We start from the raw sequence: 19,877 nt of genomic DNA on the forward strand, positions 1-19,877 counted from the left end.
TCCTTATTTAGACTGTAGATATGGCGGATTATATCCCTCTTATATGTTATTGTAATGCACGGAGACTTCCAAGAACTAGTAATTACATCAATGTATTTTGATGAGAGATGTAGAACCAATATTTTGAAAAGATAATAGCGATTGAAATATAAATAACGATATATTAATCTCGATCGCCTATACATTTTACATCTGCCAACCTGCGTCGACTGTGTATTTGTATCTGCAGATCACTTTTTATGTATTTTAAACTTTTACTACATGTTTCTGAATATCCAGAAGTTAACATACCATCACAATCAAAGAACATTGTTAAAGCAACGTTCTGGTAACGGCCATGAACATTAATATTTCTGTGTGTTTTAATGTGATTTGAACCACTCTTAATTTTATAACATTTTGTTACACATTGTTGTCTTTCCATACACTCAATACTTCAGTGCTGATAAACTTAATGCATGTCATTTGCCTGAATTTAAATCCTCTACAGATTTTTTTCAAAGCCTTCTATTTCACTCACAAAAGGTCTCAGGACCTGACTAACTCCAACGGCGGCATTAGAGACAAAGACTTTCGAGTTTCTATTGTTTCCTAGGGTAGGATACACTTGCATTAAATATACACATGAAAACAAAATCAGTCTTGAAAAATGTATTCACTGCATGGCATCCTTGAGGAATGCATTTGTTTTCCTCAAATTTAAAAAAGAAAGAAAAGAAAAGCACACTCTTTATCGCCTAGCTCTTAATCCATTTTACTTACATTAATCTTTAATAATAATAATGATTTTAATACATTAATCTATTTCATATATTATAAAATTTTGATCCCTTTCAACCAGTGTTAGCTATATGTTAACCTCAATCATTTATGCATTTGATAAGTGATCTTATTTTCTATATGACAACTTCTGATATTTTTACAGGAATCATATCCTCAAGCGTTTGCCCTGGTGGACCAAACTTTGTGACGTCATCTGCAAACTACACCGATGTTCACATTAGCAGATTGTTCAAGTAATGCATATAATGTTTAAAATGAAAATACCTCTAGCATTAAAGGTGAACGAAATGCACTTTTGTTTTTGTAAATTTCCTCATTTATGACGTTCCCTGGTTATTAAATTTAATATATTTATAACTTGCAAAGAATATATATGTGTCATTTATCTTAAAATGTTGAAATAATAAATATTCGGTTGAAATCGCATCAAAGAATCTCGCATGAGTTATCGTCCGTGAATTCGAAACCGCTGTGACGTCATAAGTGACAATCGCCGATCCACCGAAACTTGACTATGGCGCACGTATATAACTCCGATTGTAGCGACAGTGACGATATTCCAGAATTGTCATTTACACTATGTATCAATCCATATATGTATGAACCTGAGACATCGAACAATGACGATCATATCGACTCAGATTCGTCAGATTATAAAAACAGCGATGCCGTGAAGTTAACTTTCAGAATTATGAAAATATACTTAAGTGTAGTTTTATCTCAAACAAGTATGATCGTAACTGTCTAGGATGATTGCCGGATAATTGCAAACCGTGACAAGCATCTTTACTTAATGGGTTTGATTATCATCCATTTTACATGTGAAGCCGGATAGAAATAACAAGAAAATACCAACATATAAACATTTACATAACCCTAACTCAGAATTATTAAAACTATGTCATAACATAACCAATAGAAAGATCTACACAGAAATTCCTGCAAAAGTACAAGGAGAATGATATCAGGAGTTTCGGAGAGTAAGAGTCTAAAATATTTAACCAACCAATCACGCCCAGCTTCAAATCGCACAAAAAACAGAAATATTTCGCAATGAGATCATTGTTGGCTGGGTTTGTCTGTCAGTTGACGATATTTTGTACGAGCATTGTGATGTTGGAAACAGGCCATGCAAAGACTCAACTTCGACATGTTAACACCACAGGTTCTGGAAACAAGCAGATTGATTTCAAGGAAAAGAAAATGCACACAAAGAAAATTGAAATCAAGTTTGTATTACAGTTGAGTAGAGAGCTGAAACAAAGCCAATCAATTATTTATGCTCTTCTCAAAGCCTTTGAAAAACACTTGAAAAATCATTTCTGTGAAAAATCATTCCTTTGAAAAATAATTTGGTTTTAAAATGTATAGATAAACACAATGCTGCATCTTTCTAAATAAGAAGGAGCCCGAGAAAAGGCTATTTGCATTAACCAAGTCGGCGCAGGGTAACGAAAGGTAACAAGACGGTCATTTTTTAGGTCACGTCCATGGAGCGGTTGTGAGTTATCGCCCTTCGTGAAAACCAACTAACACTGCTGCAGCATCTTTGTAATATTTTCCTGCAACTGTAACAACAAGGACTTTGCTTGATCGACGTGTAAGCAGACAGACCTTCTGTTTCAGACTAACACGTTTCCAAACCAACGTTTTAGAAGTATCTTTAAATCTAACCAACTAACCGCCACGTTCGCTCTCTCCGTCTTTACTAGATAGCCTGAAATAAAATACCCAGTAGTACCTAAGAACGTTTGATACGCTATGTTGGCTATCTTAGCATTCGTAAAGTCTGTGTTTCTCTCAGTGCCTTCAGCAAGGTGCACTAATTGTTATGATTACACTGGTATACTGCATGATGCCGACGCCTGTAGACAATATAAAATTATGAGGGAGGTTGACAAATTGATATCCAAACTAATTTTCTCTATGATTCACCGCCGAACGATGATCAGATATTGTATGTACAAACCCTTGTAACATCAAAACATGGACAGCACATTCCATACCAATATTGGCAGGTTTACAATGCAGTGCCATATAGCTTCTGATGAAAATTCGTTTTAGTGAGAAAATTGATAGGATCGGCAAAAACCTGTAACATTACTTCCAAAAAGTGAAAGACAATCTCAGCCAAGAACTTCATTCTTTTCTGATTTTGTTAATCGCGGAAAAAAGGTGGACTGAAAACTCCCTTTGAACATTCGTGGCAAACGTGTTAGTAATAATTTAGGAGTCGCTCAAGTTTTTAGAAACGTGTTAATTGCTGGATTGAAATTTATGCTGGAATATGAATTGCATAAAGGAAATTGTGTTTATTTTCAGCTCCGGGGAGGCCTGTACCTGGGTTATAGAACGTCTGGACTGTAGTGGAAATACTGGTGTTGAAGTGGATGTATACTTGAACCTTATAGATACGGATTCTGTAAACGTCTTTAATGGTAATACATTTCAATGATAATTCTATAACTTTTGAGCATCATAAGTCAAAAGTATAATTCATAGTGTTAGATTTCTCTAATGATATCCCTCAATGTCTCATTGACAGTAACGTAATTTTCAATCACGCCATTCGTGAAATGAAAGTGTGTATGCTATTGTGCTCATTACTTGAATTATTTTTGACGCTTTTAACAAGATTTTGCATTGACATTTTTCCGTTCTTTACATTGTATGTACACACTTTTCCACACTCTGATTACGTTTTGCGATCTCTGGCTTTTTTCTGAACTAATTAAGGGGTTCCTAATAGTCCACCAATATCTCGTCTTACTTTATAACTAAATTACCTTTAGAGAATTTTTATCAACATTCAATCGTGTGACCTGCTGTTCAATGGTCAGCAAGGCTTTTGTTTTTATTTTGTTGTATGTGGTATGTAGTGTCTAATGAAATGCCAACCATATGAATCACACTCTCCATCAATGCTTTTACAAATCCAATGTTCCTTTCTGATGCCGCAACAAATCTGTTTCCTCTGTCTCGTCACTGTTACCATATGTACCAGTCTCAACCTTCATTACTAAATTAACAATTGTGTTACTATGCATAACCTATCTATTCCTCTCATGTTGTAATTAAATTGTACATCTAAGTTTAAATGCTTTTACTTTCGATGTGCCATGATTCTTGTGCTTTTTGGAAGTCTGCTAGCTGTAACCGTATTAATTGGATGGCATTTCTATGCTATCCTGTAACCTCTTTTCCGACATGAATTGCTATAAATGATCCTCATTATCATCAAATGTTAGGCTGATCTATACAGCCTATGTTTGTGGTCCATCCATTATTCGACTGTCCCCAAACAATTCTTGATATCTTGATATTTATATGTGCTCAATGGATTATGTCCTTAAATTCAATATGAAGGTTCTATTTGGTCACTAGCTTTGAGCTGTCGATTTTGAGACTGAATCGGAAAACAATATGATCCACAAGCCACCATCTTGGAATCTGAAAATTACAATCTGTTTTCTCGGTTTCTTGAGAGGTACTTGATGAAGCATTCTAAAATTTCAGTTTTAGGTCCCCCGTAAACTGTGGTTGTACTTGGTCTTTTTCAAATGACAGTATTACCTACTTGCATTGACCAAAATTTACATGGCGGATATCGTCGGCGAAGCAGAAGACGCTAATTCTTTCAGAACACCTGATTTTATTCTTGTCATTTTTCAGGAGTTACCGTGTAAACCTGTTTTTGTTCACCTTTTGCTCTAGTTCTATTGGATTTGAGTTTGGATTATGATTATGTTGACATTGGAGCGTTTTCTTGATGGTTTCTGCATCATTCTCGAATTTCTTCTGTATGTTTTCTCTTGGATCTTAGTTTTTCATTGTTCATTTTAAAACTACTTAAGAATTGTGGTCATTGCCTAACGAACTGAAATGATCTCTATATGCCAATATGTTTCTTTTGTTCCCTATTACCATAATTCAGTTATCAGAGAAAATCATATAAATAAGAACATGTATTGGTGGAAATTAAAATCCATCTGTGATTTTTTCCATTTGATATAGATATATGTAACGCTTACCCAGTAGAGGTATATAACATACAATCATTTTATGACAAGGAATTTTCCGGTCCGGGTATCCCAAATTTCCTGACTATATTTACTACAACATTTGTTTAGAACGATAAACGTTACGTATATTTAAATGTAAGGAAACTATTCATTCAGCTGACTCTAAGGTGAGAAAGACCTTTGATAAATCGTCTCCTTACTACTAAATCTTGTTTTAGGGAACTTAAATCTGTGATATTGCAGGACCATCATCCCGGTATCCTGTCATTCCCACGCAAATCAGCGATTGGAGCTTTGTATATCATCTACCGTCCTTACGATCAACCGAGAGGTTTATAACTGTAGTCTTCATGTTTCGACGTCACAAGTACAACCGAGAGTTTCGACTGAGATACCGTGATACTCCCGCGGGTGAGATATTTGTAACTAAGGAACAGAAAAGTACTTTCAATTTGTAATAAATTATAAGATTGTTATATTGTTATATTGTCAAAACATTTAATCGACACTAAGACAAATGGATTGGATAACAAGCAAAGCCTATATTATTCCTTTCCAAAGACAGTTACATACACAAGGATACACACATGAACATAATATATCATATATATGTAATTGTGTGTGTAATTAAGCAGCAAATCGAAACGTTCAAGCCAAAATATTTTTCTTTTCTTAATATACTTTCACCTTTGGTAAAGATTTACTCAGAATATTAAGGCCAATATTTCCGAATCGGTGGCAATGCTCAGTCATATTGCATTTATAGCAACACAATTCCCTTCCAATGTGCCCCTCTGATGGCAGACTTGTTTTTGTTTTCATGCGAGGCGGAATTTTATTGAAGACCTTATCAAAACAGATCTCAAAGACCTTGCCATGTCGTTCGGTTTCACTTTAAGATATATCGGTGACCAGAGATTGAAATCAAAGACACGGCAGACTTTTCCACATCAGTCACTTTCTCGATCTTTTCCTGCAACGAATATAACATGAACAACTTTCCAAAAAGCGATAATGTGATAATTTCAATTACCCCGTCGTGAATTTTCCGTACCTGGATTGCAATATACTTTCACCCCCAACTTATTGTTTTTACATGTCATAGTACTCTAGGGCCTGTACTCATTTTCACGATTTTCGTGCAAGAAGTCATCAACTGACGGAAAAACTCGTACTAGAGGATTGATTGTGGGGATGTTTTACGGTCGTCGAAGTGAAATCATCGAGAAATAGTCTTTTTCTTTGTTTGATATGACGCTGGACGTGTTTGATGCTCGTTAGTTTGTCAATTGGTTCCGTTGTTTTATGCCTAGTTTTCATTTGCGAACGGGACATTACTTGGGTGTCGTCGGTGAAGTAGAAGACGCTTACTCTTTTGGAACCTGTTCTTGTTCTCCTTGTACTTTTTAAGGCGTTTCCGTGAAAATATTTCTTTTGTTTATGTTTTGCCCTAGGTGTATTGTCTTTGAGTTTGGATTATGATCATGTTGCATGTTGGTATTTTCTTGTTTAAAAAATGATTTACTTTGCACTTTGTACATCTTGTAGAATTATTGATTTCGTTTTTGAGATACCTTATGTCACGAGACTTTTAGGAAAGTAGTAAACACCTGGTAACGAGTAATTTTAGGTATAAATAGCGAAAAATTCAATTGTCCTTGACCTTTGGTATATAAAAATATCTGCCATAGTGACATAATTTTAATTAGATATAAACTGTGTGTATTTAAAAGGTCGATGGCCTTCTTTAACTGATCACACGGAACATGAAGCACCATTATCTGATACCTGCGATGTAGAAACACTAACGGCCTCCCGGAGACCTAAGTTCATCAACTCCCCCGGATATCCAAACGCATACGACAAGTTAGTTGATTTTAAGTTGCAATCTTTCACAAAAATATTAAGATTGTACGTCACAGCTATAAAAGATGGCAAGTTTGGTAAGTTTGAAGTAAAATCACTGATTACCAAAAACATAAACGATCCTTATGGTAGTTTTGAAAGTATCATTTATGCATTCTTCATCTTGTCACAAAAACAGAATAATGTCAATGAACATGATCTCCATGTGGTGACCCTTCTTATGTGTTGCATCAATACATTGCTACTCCGTCCTGATAATGACAAACATGACAGCATGGTATCATTCATATAAATGGAGTGGGGTGGGGGTTACACAATTTGTTAATATTTGAAAAACGATAATTGGACTAAAATGTCACACACTTTCTTAGATACGCTGAAGTTGTCGTTGTCACAGGGGGCAACTCAGAAGCATTTGGAAAACTTTTGTACCAAAATTAATTTTGTTTAACTTGCATTGTCAACTTAAAGTGTCTTTCATAGCGTAGGTTGATAATCATCATCTGTCTTGATCACTTACATATTATAAGATAGTGGCTTTGATTTCCCATGGCATTACATCTCATCATTGAATGTTAACTGTTGATGAATAAATAACATTTTATTGAGTATCTTGGCGACATGCCGTGTATGTACTTTTGATCAGCCTTTTCTAAATACTTGCAATACCGTGACAACTTCCCTGAAAAATTTGAACAACTGTTATTTACTTGTTTCAGCTCATTGAATTGTAAGTGGATAGTGGTGTCTGATGACATATGTAATGATGACGTCATACAGGTAACTATTCACACCTTGTCACTGGAGAGCTACGACCATCTTATCATCTACGATGGTAAGTGTTAATGATATAATGACGATTTGTAGCTAAATACTACACAATATTATTGTGAACAGATTCAAAAACATCGATAACTTAATGTGTGTGAAATTGATGCCATCTAACACTGGTTTCCAATTTTCAACATTTTGGTCCTAGCATTCCTGCAACATCTATATGATGCAGTTACATTCCTTTAATTTGTGACAATATCTGTGAAAAGATAATATACATGTGTCTGTATCACACTGTTCGAAGAACAGACAAATCTTCCATTATCAAGCTTAATATTATTTTGTCTTCAGCTATCTAACTTCACACCTTTGATAAACCGAATCCGGGTATCATTTGTGAAATTACAGCACAATCATTATCTATCCGTATCAAAATATGACGTTTTAATGTCTTTACCATTAGGTAAAACAGAGTCTAACACTGAATTGACCAAGTTATCCGGACAGGTGCAAGATGAGGTCATCATTGCCTCCGGAACCTTCATTGTTGTTGGGTTTAAGACAGACGACATGACTGCAGGACAGGGCTTTAATTTGTCTTACGTCCGGATAAAGAGTATTGAACGCTTTTTCCTAAATATCGTTCTCAATGGATGATTTTTAATTTAACGAAAAAAGGCAGTGATTTGATTTTTTTTACTGTCATGTAACATTAACCATGTGTTTTCAACTGCCTATCTGTCCCAGTCTCATGACGTTCATTGTACATTTATAAAGAGTTCCGTTTATTCTTACTTTTTATCACCATTTTGCACTTTTTACAAAAATGCGATATTTCAATTTAGTGACATTAGTAGGTTTATTTACTACAAACAGGTGGATAATATATTGATACACGACAATCTGGATAAAACCAGAAATATGCTACACGTCATGTATTTATGGTAAAATGAGCAAGGACATTCATAGTGCCAAATTCAAACTACCGTCAGTAAAAAGATTAACAAGTAGGGATTAGATAAAAACGGACAATTACTTACTTCTTAATATGTATATCTATTTTTCGTTAAGTGGAATGGAAATAATGACATGATTTTGGAAAACTCAGCAGAGGATGGAAACATTAAAGATACAATATAAATGTTTTTGCCCAATCTATTAGATATAGTTAATTGCTTTGAAACAGCTGTTGATAGCGTTTTTATATGAATGAGAAAAAACACGGCGATTTATATCATGAAAACTAGTCTTATAGGAACAGTGGTATACTAAAGTGTTATTGTGGACCTATGCCATTATCTGTTATTTGTCTTTTAAAACATTTTGTCTTTTTATTTTCGCTTTTTACAGGCACTCCGTCCATCTTGGATTCTATTATCGTCAATGTTACAGAACGTGTGGCTCAAATGTCGGTGGATTTTATATCGCATTCATTACCTACCGGGGTGTATTGTAGCAGAGACGGCGTCATCATTCAAAGTAACGAAAATCGTATATTCTTCTACACTCGAGCTCAGGTCAATATCGACTCAGAAGCTGGCATTACAGTCGACGGGTTCAGAGCAAGGCTAAGTATTACTGCACCAGAATCACGTGACTTCGGCATGTACAAAGTTGGCGTCAGGAACAAGTATGGATTCACTGAGCGGAACATATTTATGTGGAAAGAAAATTCTGGTAATATCATTCACTTACTATGTGCAAAAGCAGAATGTTGATGATAGAACTAAATAAAGTTATTTTATCTTCAAATAAAGTGACCAATTTCTTATCCCACGAAGTCAGTTTCTTTTTTGCTTTCCAGCTCCCAGCATACAAAGTTACGTCGTGTTTTCTGAAAATTGTACCATTGCAGTGACGTTTTCATCACATGCAAAATTCAAGGTAAAAATGTAAAGTACATAGACGCTGTAATACCACAAACCATTAAAAATATTGGTGTTAAGTTTCAATGACTGTTATCTTAATCATCAGTTGAATGTATGCTAATGGAACTGCCACACAATTTCGTACTGTTAAGTGATATGAAACCTTCTATTGGATAATATGTTAACCAACCTAAATAATATGCTTTACAAGCTTGTCGATACTTATCTAGACACCATCAACGTTTTATGTCGTCATCAAAGCATGTGACTTATCTAGACACCATCAACGTTTTATGTCGTCATCAAAGCATGTGATTGTGTTGATTGGTCAGGAGTCAATATGTATTCGACTGGTGTGTTTCTGCAACATTGTCTACCAACATTTATTCACTGTTAAATGTATATTGGTCAAGTACATGATAAATAATCTATTGTCGATGAAATTGCAAAGATAAACAAGAAATTGAAAAGTCCCTACAAAGAAGCTTAACCTGTATCCATTAAGGTCACATTTGTGCTTGAATGTAACAAAAGATCAGTATGAGTACAAAGTAGAAAAACACCTCTGTAATATGATTACACAATAAAACAGAAATCAACTTCAAAATAACAGATGTTTTTCCTTTGTTCGTTTCGTGTTATAAAGCGTTATGAATAAGTCCATTTTCTTTAGTTCTTTCGTCAGACTTTGGTAAAGTAATTCAACAAACAATATGATGATTTTTTCTTGTTCACTCGTCATTATTAAAATGGACTTTTGTTGATACAATAGGTTGAATGGTACAAAGCACAACACTTTCTTATTTCCGGAAGTCACGTTACTATAATCACAGAACGTGCTCTAAGTTTGGATGATGGAGGAAATGAGGCAACATATGTATCAATGCTAAATCATGGGACTCTCACAGAACTTGATTTTGGAGAATACACATGCGTCATCAAGAACGATTTCGGAGCAGCTAAGATCTCTGTTAATGCAGACTTTCCCGAAACAGGTAAATCGGAATTATTTTGTAGTTTTCTAGATCTCTAATAAAGGATATCATTACCTTTGAAAGGATTTCATGTATTGGGTTTTAAAAAGTATCGATTGTCAAAAGACTGTACAAACGACATATAAGCGAAAGCACCTGTTAATACCAATTTAGAGTTAGATGAAGTAGAGCCAAATAGCGAAATGACCTACATTAATACAAGGCAAAAGATCAGACGTTAATCTAATCAGTGTTTGTCTATAAATTGTTTCCTTGTTCACTATTTGTTTGTACTTTTTATTTATTGTTGTTGAACCTGATCCATCCTGTCTTTAACGTAATATTGTAGAACTTCCAAAATTATTGGTACCACCTTCAGATGTGGCTTTTAAAAAAGGCAGTATCATTCTGTCAGTGAATTTTGAGTCCAATATCGCATATCCAGCGACAACATGGTACCGTAACGATGTCCAGTTAGACAATTCTGACAAGTACGTTCCGGAACTGACTTGGAAGGGAATCTCGTCGTCGGAATGGTTAGCGTACGGATATCCATCTCAATCGAATGTGTCAGGATTACCGAGAAATCGAAAAATGTTTAACGATAGATACCAGTATCCATCTATTGGTAGCAACAGAACGTTCACTTATCCTAATGCCAATTACTCGGCTCTGTTGGCTATATCTGATGCATCAGTGGAGGATCTGGGTATCTATCATGTTGTCCTGAAGAATGACGCTGGAATAGCGGACCATGTTATCGACCTAACAGCGATGGAAGGTAACAGGAAAGTAACCATCTGATATTTCTGTTTAGGGCTTCATCAATAGAAGTTGTTAAAAACAATAGTGACCACTTAGAATTGGCTCATATAATGTTTTTAGCGTACACAAGTCTATCTTTATTCTTTGAACATTATGGAATGTTAAATCCCTCTTTTTAAACATAAATACAACACATCTTAGAGTGCAATTGATGCAAATAGCAAGTAAAGTATTTACATTTCAGTAAACTAATAGAGCGGAAATATGGATGAAAGGTATTTACATGTAAATAGGAATTGAAGCATTATGATATTTCTGGTTTAGTCATCTTAATTTTCATTGACCATCAGGAATATGGAAATAGTGGTCTGTGTTAGGTTTAGAGTATTTATTTTCAACACTCAGAGCTTATAAATAAGTGTTTGACATTACAATTTGTCGCATAGTATTGAATATATAATGTATCTTAAGTAAGTATATTGAAATCGGCACAGGAAAACGTCTTATTTTAAGCACGGCGTATGATGCCATAACTGCAAATGCTAATAAGAATACAATTATTACAAGTACGTTTTGAGACAAGCATAATGAAAGAAATGAAATTATTCTGATATTATAGCAGTCCACTTTATTTAATACTAAACAATATACAATAAACATATTGAAGAAAATATGTTTTAGAAATGTCCTACAAGAAAATGTGACGACAAGAAAAATATCATAGAAGTACTATTGCAGCGAAACAAGAAAAAATGAGAAAAGTACAGAAAGCACTGCACTTTAACCAGTAAGGTCGGTACGGTCGGGCAGGCACATATAGCCCATATCGGTCTCTGTGTTAACAGTGTGTTCATGTAATAAACGTCATGTTAGTGATGATATGTAATTGGATTTTGATTTAAAAAAAAGAATCCCGTAAATTACAATGTCTTTACATTGTTGTTTTTCTCTAGTTTTTTTTTATTTCTATATAAAGATTGTTTAACAAAACGTATGTTCACTTACGTAATTGGTTGATATAACATCAGGTCAACTTGTAACTTTAATATTGGAAATTAGAGTTTTGGAAATATATGCCAGTATTCAGATGTTAATAATTAACACACACACACACACACACACACATATATATATATATATAATCACACATCACTACACACAGGACACACACACACACACACATATATATATATATATATATACACAATGTTTTGGAGCAGATTACTTTTTGTTGATATGTAAATCAAAATTAATATGTGTATTTACACAACTATTTGTCTTTTTTTCAAATATAATGGAATATATTCTCCTTCCATGTTAATAAACTTCCGCTTTGTGATGACCACAACCCGTGTAAGCACTAGCTACTTGTACATAAACATTGGGTCCTGAATGAACTGCAAGCGATTAGAGAGTATCTTGAAGACAAAATTAAGATATAATATCTAAAGAAAATCTTGCTACAATCACGACAGTCATATTTCCCTCTTCATATTTCAAAATCTTTAAATCATTTAGGACGTATGTATATATCAAGCCTGTATATGAACGTCAGGTGTAGTAAATTTTGACTTTTAGATTTCCTCGAAAACTTACAATATGACGAATATGTCAACTTGTAAAATACATTTTGAAGATAAAAGTAAATCAGGGTGTAAAATATGATATTCTTTACATTTTAATTCACATTTCTGATTAATAACGCTCTTGGACTTTTGTCAAAAATAATAATTTATCAAGTGAATATCCTGGGATGATGAGATGTTGAGAACTACTGGTCGTCCATTTCTGTGATATGAGCGGAATGCGTATGAAGGATGCTTCTTCCTGATATGTTCGTGTTTAGGTTTTGTTTATGGTCTTAAAACATGTAGAAAAAATCAACATACTACTCTAAAATATTCTTGATGTGTATATTATTGAATTCTTATATATATATAATGACGATCAATAATAATGTATCAAGTTGTATTTAACTACAACAATTTTAATGACAGACAATGCTATATTATATCCGGAACCTGATGGTATTTTAGTAGACTTCCGGTTCAGATCGCGTTCTTCCTGTTTGGTGTGTACTCGTGGGTCATGGCGTGAGTTGAGAGTAGTTATTCACGCCCGCTGACCACATATTATTTGTTTTAATTTTCTTTCTCTTTTCATAGATTCTTTCTTTCTCGTTTCTCATTTTTGTTTCATTTTTCATATAGAACTTCTACAGTTTTCTCTTCTTTTCTTCCAGTTCGGAGAAACTGGAGAAAAAAAACTAGAATCGATTCGCTTAGGAAAAATAGAATGTCGTATATTAGAGCTAGAGCTGGATGACTATAGGAAGGGGTAAACCTACTTCATGTTTTTTATACCTAAAATTCAAAAGAAAATGACACAATTACAAACACAGTGGTGAGTCCTTTTTTGAAAATATTTTATAAGAATAGGATTGTAAACAATGCTAATTTGAATATTTATCCGCAAAATTGTAATGTAAAGCTATGCAGAATCTCAGAGTTTAGAGGAAGACGTGACAGTTGAGGACGCCGGGAAAAATATGGCTTATATGACTTTACAACAGAATGTTTTTTATTGTTTTGAAATTATATTGGATATTTTGTAGAACGTTCTATAGTTTATAGTTATTTAGTTGGACACTTTTCGGGAACTCAACAACATGCTATAACAACATGTGTTCCAAAGGGAGATAAACCACGTCATTTAATAAAAATGGTGACCAATTTCTCTGTCAAATTTTACTTATGCATATTGTGTGTAAATATCACGTAGGATTAAAACATTTTGAGAAATATTTTCAGTGGGGATCAGATTTTTAGCAAGGCGGTATATAGGGGAAATCATTCCTACAGTTTATGACACAATGCAGAGGAACACAACTTCTAGGTATGTCAATGTTAATTGATTTTGAAAAAGCTTTCGATTCAGTCTCTTGGGATTTTATAATAAAAAATAGTTTTTTTTTAAATTTTGGGGAAGATGTAAGAAAATGGGATTTTAAATGCCTTTTACATATAACAAATATAACAAAGAATATTGTTTTGTAATTGTAATCCAGTTGATAAAGAAATCCCTATTATTATTAAATTTTGTATTTACAAAAACAGATACCTAGCAAATCATCAGCCCTCCATGGACTCGTGAATACTATCTAAGATCACATCCTTGGTCAAAGTTATATCAATAAAAGTATATCATAACTATAGTTATATATAGAATTCACTGTATTTCATGTATTATCTCCCTGTGTTACATATACCGTACACAACAACCATTTAATCAAATTTACTACCTTGTTTATTTTTGATCAGCTTTTTATTCTCCCCCCCCCCCCCCCCCCCCCTCTCCTCTCTCTCTCTCTCTCTCTCTCTCTCTCTCTCTCTCTCTCTCTCTCTCTCTCTCTCTCTCTCTCTCTCTCTTGGTGTACTGAGGTCACTGATGTCTTCATAGAGATACATTAATTTTTATCATAATGATGCCGACACTGGTGTTATTATGAATATGATGAAAAGTTATTGAGGATAATTGTGTTTAGGGCATGATGATGATAATGATGATGTATTTGTGGATGAATAAGCTAAAAAAACACAGATAAAATACCGCGAGTGTGTTTAGTGTTTAATGCAATGTTTTTATATGTAATGAAAAAGTTGAAAAAATAAAAAATGTAAAAAACAACAAAGAAACCAAAATGAGTCTTCAAAACAAACAATATAAACAAAATCACGATCATAATATCATGACGATTATCTATTTTCAGTTTTCCCTTTTGCTACCTGTGACCAGGCAGATACAATTAGACTCGTGTGCAACGTCACTTCCTGTTCTCCAACTGTCCAATCTTGGGTCCATTCCATCGATGGAGACGTCATCAGAAATCTTCCTGGTGATCAAGATGGAACAGTGAATACACTAACAATTCCTATGTGTATGTACCCGGATGCAGGTACCTACACGTGTATAGCTGAAGAAGAAGACACCGGAAATGACGTAGCAATTAGATATGAAAGAACAACACTTACTGTGAGAGGTAAGAAGCATCTCTACTTAGCATAACTGTTAAACTGAAACCATTGATTTTTTAATTGTCAAGAATTGTTCTGTAAATATCTATTACATCCTTAACTCATTCAGCTATTTTGAAACTTAAGGTCTCTGTCATGAATTTGACTTCAGCTGAATCTCTGTTACTATTTTGTAGTCAAATTCATCGAATATACATATACTAATGAATGCTAAATGAAAAAAACAATCATCAAAAGTAACTGATGAACAGAAACGTTAATACTACTAACCGAGATTTAGAGACTTCTGTTATCAATAAATGCACAAACCTGATTATTGCTTTTGATGAAAATCGGGCAGTTGTGTTCGTCAGTGATTTGATTTCTGATGTGTTGATTAAAAGATAATAAAATTGTTTGTCAATATGAAGTTTGAAAAAAGAAGTTATTTATCCGCCTGCTTTATAGGGTATATTTGCCTTGGCGTTTATATCTCTTCATGAGACTAGGTTGAAATGCCTGTGACGATATTAGAGGAGGTATGTTTTCATTTTTGTAGCATAGATGTTTATTGCGTTATCTAATTAAAACGGACAGGTGAACAACAAATATTCCATAAATTTTGTCTTCAGGGATGAGTTTGTAGAACGGTTCATTGTTACCTGCTGTTAGCCAGAAAATGCAGTAAACATCATACAACTGTTCTATGTTCTATGGCTAGGTGATATCAAGGGCTTTAATTTTGAAGCTAGCAATTCTGAAGGTGAATGAATGGATATAGACATGACGTGTGTAGGTGTATCATATTAGGTCAACAGAAGCTTGCTATCGCCGAAGTAACACTTTGACGTCACGCATCACATGACATTGTTAGTAACCAGGTGCTGGTTAACAATGAAAAATAAATAGTTTGAAGTAAATCAATCTTTTACCTATGTTTGATCCTCCAGCTACGCCTGTTATACTGGAACCAACAATACACTCCAAAAGTGACTTCTTACGTATAGATGTACCATTCTATTCACATCTTCCCCATCATCGAGTCACGTGGTATCGAAATGGTCGCAAGATTCTTTCAACACTACACGACGTCATAGAAACACAACCGCTTGATGTGAATCTACAAATGCATGGCAAGACATTTGGTCGTTCGGGACACGTGACTTCAATGAGTGTGTACTTACCAAGCGCGAGGGATTATGGGATATATAAGATAATAATCTCTAACGTCATTGGGAGTTCCGAGCACGTCATCAATATTGAAAATCCGGTGTATGGTATGTACAAATCGGCATCGCAACAGCGTGTCCGTTAACAGTCTGTCGTAATGAGAGCTGATGAATACGAAGTTTGTAAAGTGTCTGGCATCCATTAGCAGCAGTTGTGATAAATACTTTGTTCACACGTATGAAGCCTGAAGATACAATTAGTAAACTTCTGTTTGTTTTTTTTTTAAATTTAAGATCGTATTGCGTTACTGTAACAACAATTTGCACATTTTATCATTTACCATTATTCTTTTGATGCCATAAACTGTGATTTGGAAAAATGCATTAGCAGAATGGGTATATAACAAAATAATTTAAGATGTGCTGGCTGTTCAATATTTATGACTTCGGGCATAAATAAAATCGGGAAAATATATCAGCTAAAACGATTAATCAGTCCCGCGATGAAAAACGGTCTTTTGTCTTTAACTTTTAATCGCCTTTCATAAGATATCTAAAAAAAAAAGGAGAGTTCAATTATGTTTATTTATTTTTCAGCCAATCCAGTTACTTCTAATAATATCAGCGTCTCATTTGATGGAAGTTCTGCAACTCTTAATGTGACATTCTCTTCCTATCATTTTGACTTCCGTGTCAAATGGTACTTCCGGAACCAGGAAATCATCGAAAGTCATTCCTTAAGCAAGTATGTGATCCAGAATAACCAACCGACAGACTCCAACCTTGTGGCACAGAAAGAGGACACGGTTTCATCCATCTTAATAATTAATTGTATATCAGCGGAGGATTATGGGATATATGACTTAGTAGTGACAAACAGGGCGGGACAAGCAGTAATTCCAGTGACGTTTTCTTCCCACGAGCGGAGTAAGCTCTTCAATATTAAAACCAATATCACCTTATGTGTCACATATGGTTTTTTCATGATCACTCAAACTTCCGTAACAACAAGTTTTGACTTATATTGCTTGAACCTTTTTGTGTTTCTATATTTTTACTGCTGTCGTAAGTCCGTAAATAATTAACATTTGACATTTCTGGTCAATTTTTCCATCACAGTAAATGGCCAGGTCCAAGACGGTAGGTAGAGTTGACATTTTCTGCAATCTAAGAAGGGTTCCAAAATTTTAAGTTCTACAGATTTTTTGTTTATTCACATGATTAGAACTTTTAAAATCTTGAATTAAACAAAAATATTGTGATTGCAGTGAAACAAATTTCACATTCTTGTGAAAATCATCATATCATTTTCTTTTCATCAACAAATATTCAAAGTTTAACTAGAGCAGTAGGATCGTTTTGTTAACTTCACCATATTAACCATTTTATTATGTTCCTAGTGTGTTGAGCCATTCCTTTGTTGTCGAACAAAGACGTACATTGTGTTATTATCCTTCACAGGTCTTCCTTCGGTATTAGGGCAATTGACTGCGTATGTCACAAACAAAACGGGAGAAATGTCGACTACTTTCTATTCCTCATCAGGCTATCAAAACATCAGATGGTTAAAAGATGACAAGGAAGTAACTAACGACTCGTTGAAATATCACATCGTCAACAATGACATTGACATTGTGGTCTCGTCCAATGGAGAAGCGGTGGAGAAAACCGGAACCATAACGAGGCTGAGAGTGACGTCATTCGAGGACAAGGACTACGGACGCTACACTGTACAGATTTATAACGACGTCGGTATGACTGACAGATCTGTGACACTGCATGAAGGTAAACCACTGCATTTTTTTCTTAAACCTACTGAAATTGAAAATGTACACAGAAAATGACTGTGATTTTCAAACTGATTTCCACATTCACATCATTGTCATTATCATTGTCCTGTTTCATGAAATGAAGCAATAATCTTCATTAATTTTTTTTTTTTTTTTTTTTGTATTGAAATTCATTAAAATAGTATCAACAACAATAATAATAATAATATGTTTTCATTTTCAGAATGTACGTAACTAATGAAGATAGAACATCGCACGCTCGGATGTTTCTGATTTTGTTGCAGTGGCTCCTGTTTGTATCATTATGTTGCACATAATATATATGTATATACACGGTATTGTATTGGACAAAATGTTTACTAAGATAACGATGACTACGGACAGTACAACAGGTTTTTTCAGTATGATCAGATTTAACCCACAACGAGGCTCCACTACAGTCTCTACTTGGATATGCATTAACAGTAGGCTGCACTTTAGTCTATATTGGGATATGCATTAACAGTAGGCTGACCTATAGTCCTTTTCATAAATGTATACATAATGAGCGGCACCACAAATGACTTTCGTCTAAGTATACAAGCAATAAATGTTGTTCCAGTTGCTAGGGAACAACGTTAATACATAGCATAAGAGCATGCATGATGCAATATCTCATAAAATTCTAATAAAACAATACAGGAAGAAATTTGTTGTCAGTAATAAATATTTAACATTGACAAAGAAAATATAGCATTAAGATATAGTGTCACGTCTAGGATTATAATAACCGTCTTCAACATTTGCTGGAGGAAGTTCCAATCGGAGCTAACTCTGCCCAATTACCTCACAAAATTTAGATTTGCACTATTATCTTTATTCCATGCTATCTTTTTTAAACATGGCTTATGATGGTTTTCATGATACTGTGTATTTGTAAAAACATATCCTTAGTCGGGATCTGCAATACTAGATTTGCTCCCTCTGTTGTAACGATGCCGGTATACAAATTCGGGAAAGCCAGTGTATTAAAATTGGATTGATATCATGCCAATGCATGTAGATTCTCTACAACAAAAACATTTATACTTTTTCTAATTTTCTCTGTATAACAGAAATAGATTTTGATCGTCAAAGTTTGAGACACGTGATAGTTGAAAATTACCCTATATGACATGTTATTACCTTGTGAAAAAGTATATGAAGTCTGAATATTAGATACAGCAAATGTGGCTGATTATAATGTACTTAACTGAACAAAATGATTATTACATCATGACTTTTACACAACTGAGCAATTTGGTATCAAAGTACTGTAGTATTGTAATCAGGTAGATATTTTCCTTTAATGGTTATCGAGAGGATTAAAAACAACAAAGAAAATACCGACATGTTAGCATAATCCTCATTTAAATTCAAACTGAAACTAGTGCAAAATATATCCACGGTCATCTGAACGACCATCGCCGACGATTAAAAAAAATGCTTCATATCATACGGTGATAACGTAATCGTGTTCTCTGAGACGTAAATGAGAAAATCACGTGGTATGTTTACAGGGATAAGATAGATAACACGGAATGCATTAACTGGATTATGTAGTGTAGATGGCCTATTGTAGTACCTTATCTGATATAAATTGTACAAGGAGAGTCTCGAGAAGGACCTTGCTCCATAATGAGGCATGTACAATCATGATATACCTAAATTATGTATAATTAGTTAGTAACTCGTGTTGATCTAGACAGTTCTTGTATGGAGAATCTTGTACTAGGACAATGGTTGTCGCCGTTGTTAGTTTTTTTTTCTAATTTTCTACTTTTTTTCGTTATAGAGAGAGTTCTTTGTTTACCAATGACGGAGCCTAACGACAT

General features: G+C 34.3%; 1 protein-coding gene across 1 annotated transcript; it reads left to right on the forward strand.

The window, feature by feature from the left end:
- Positions 1–1,836: 1,836 nt before the first annotated feature.
- On the forward strand, positions 1,837–18,446 carry LOC132544340 (uncharacterized). Its single transcript, XM_060207927.1, has 15 exons — positions 1,837–2,012; positions 3,106–3,221; positions 5,049–5,216; positions 6,539–6,671; positions 7,391–7,506; positions 7,909–8,061; positions 8,796–9,122; positions 9,250–9,329; positions 10,086–10,308; positions 10,637–11,068; positions 14,822–15,091; positions 16,016–16,342; positions 16,832–17,161; positions 17,696–18,019; positions 18,248–18,446. The coding sequence occupies exons 1-15, from the start codon at positions 1,837–1,839 to the stop codon at positions 18,256–18,258; spliced, it is 3,186 nt and encodes a 1,061-aa protein (XP_060063910.1). The 3' UTR covers positions 18,259–18,446.
- The last annotated feature ends 1,431 nt before the right edge of the window (positions 18,447–19,877 follow it).

Source organism: Ylistrum balloti, unplaced genomic scaffold (genome assembly GCF_031769215.1).
Source record: "Ylistrum balloti isolate Yb309-2 unplaced genomic scaffold, AGI_CSIRO_Ybal_v1 Utg369588, whole genome shotgun sequence".
Classification (NCBI taxonomy): domain Eukaryota; kingdom Metazoa; phylum Mollusca; class Bivalvia; order Pectinida; family Pectinidae; genus Ylistrum; species Ylistrum balloti.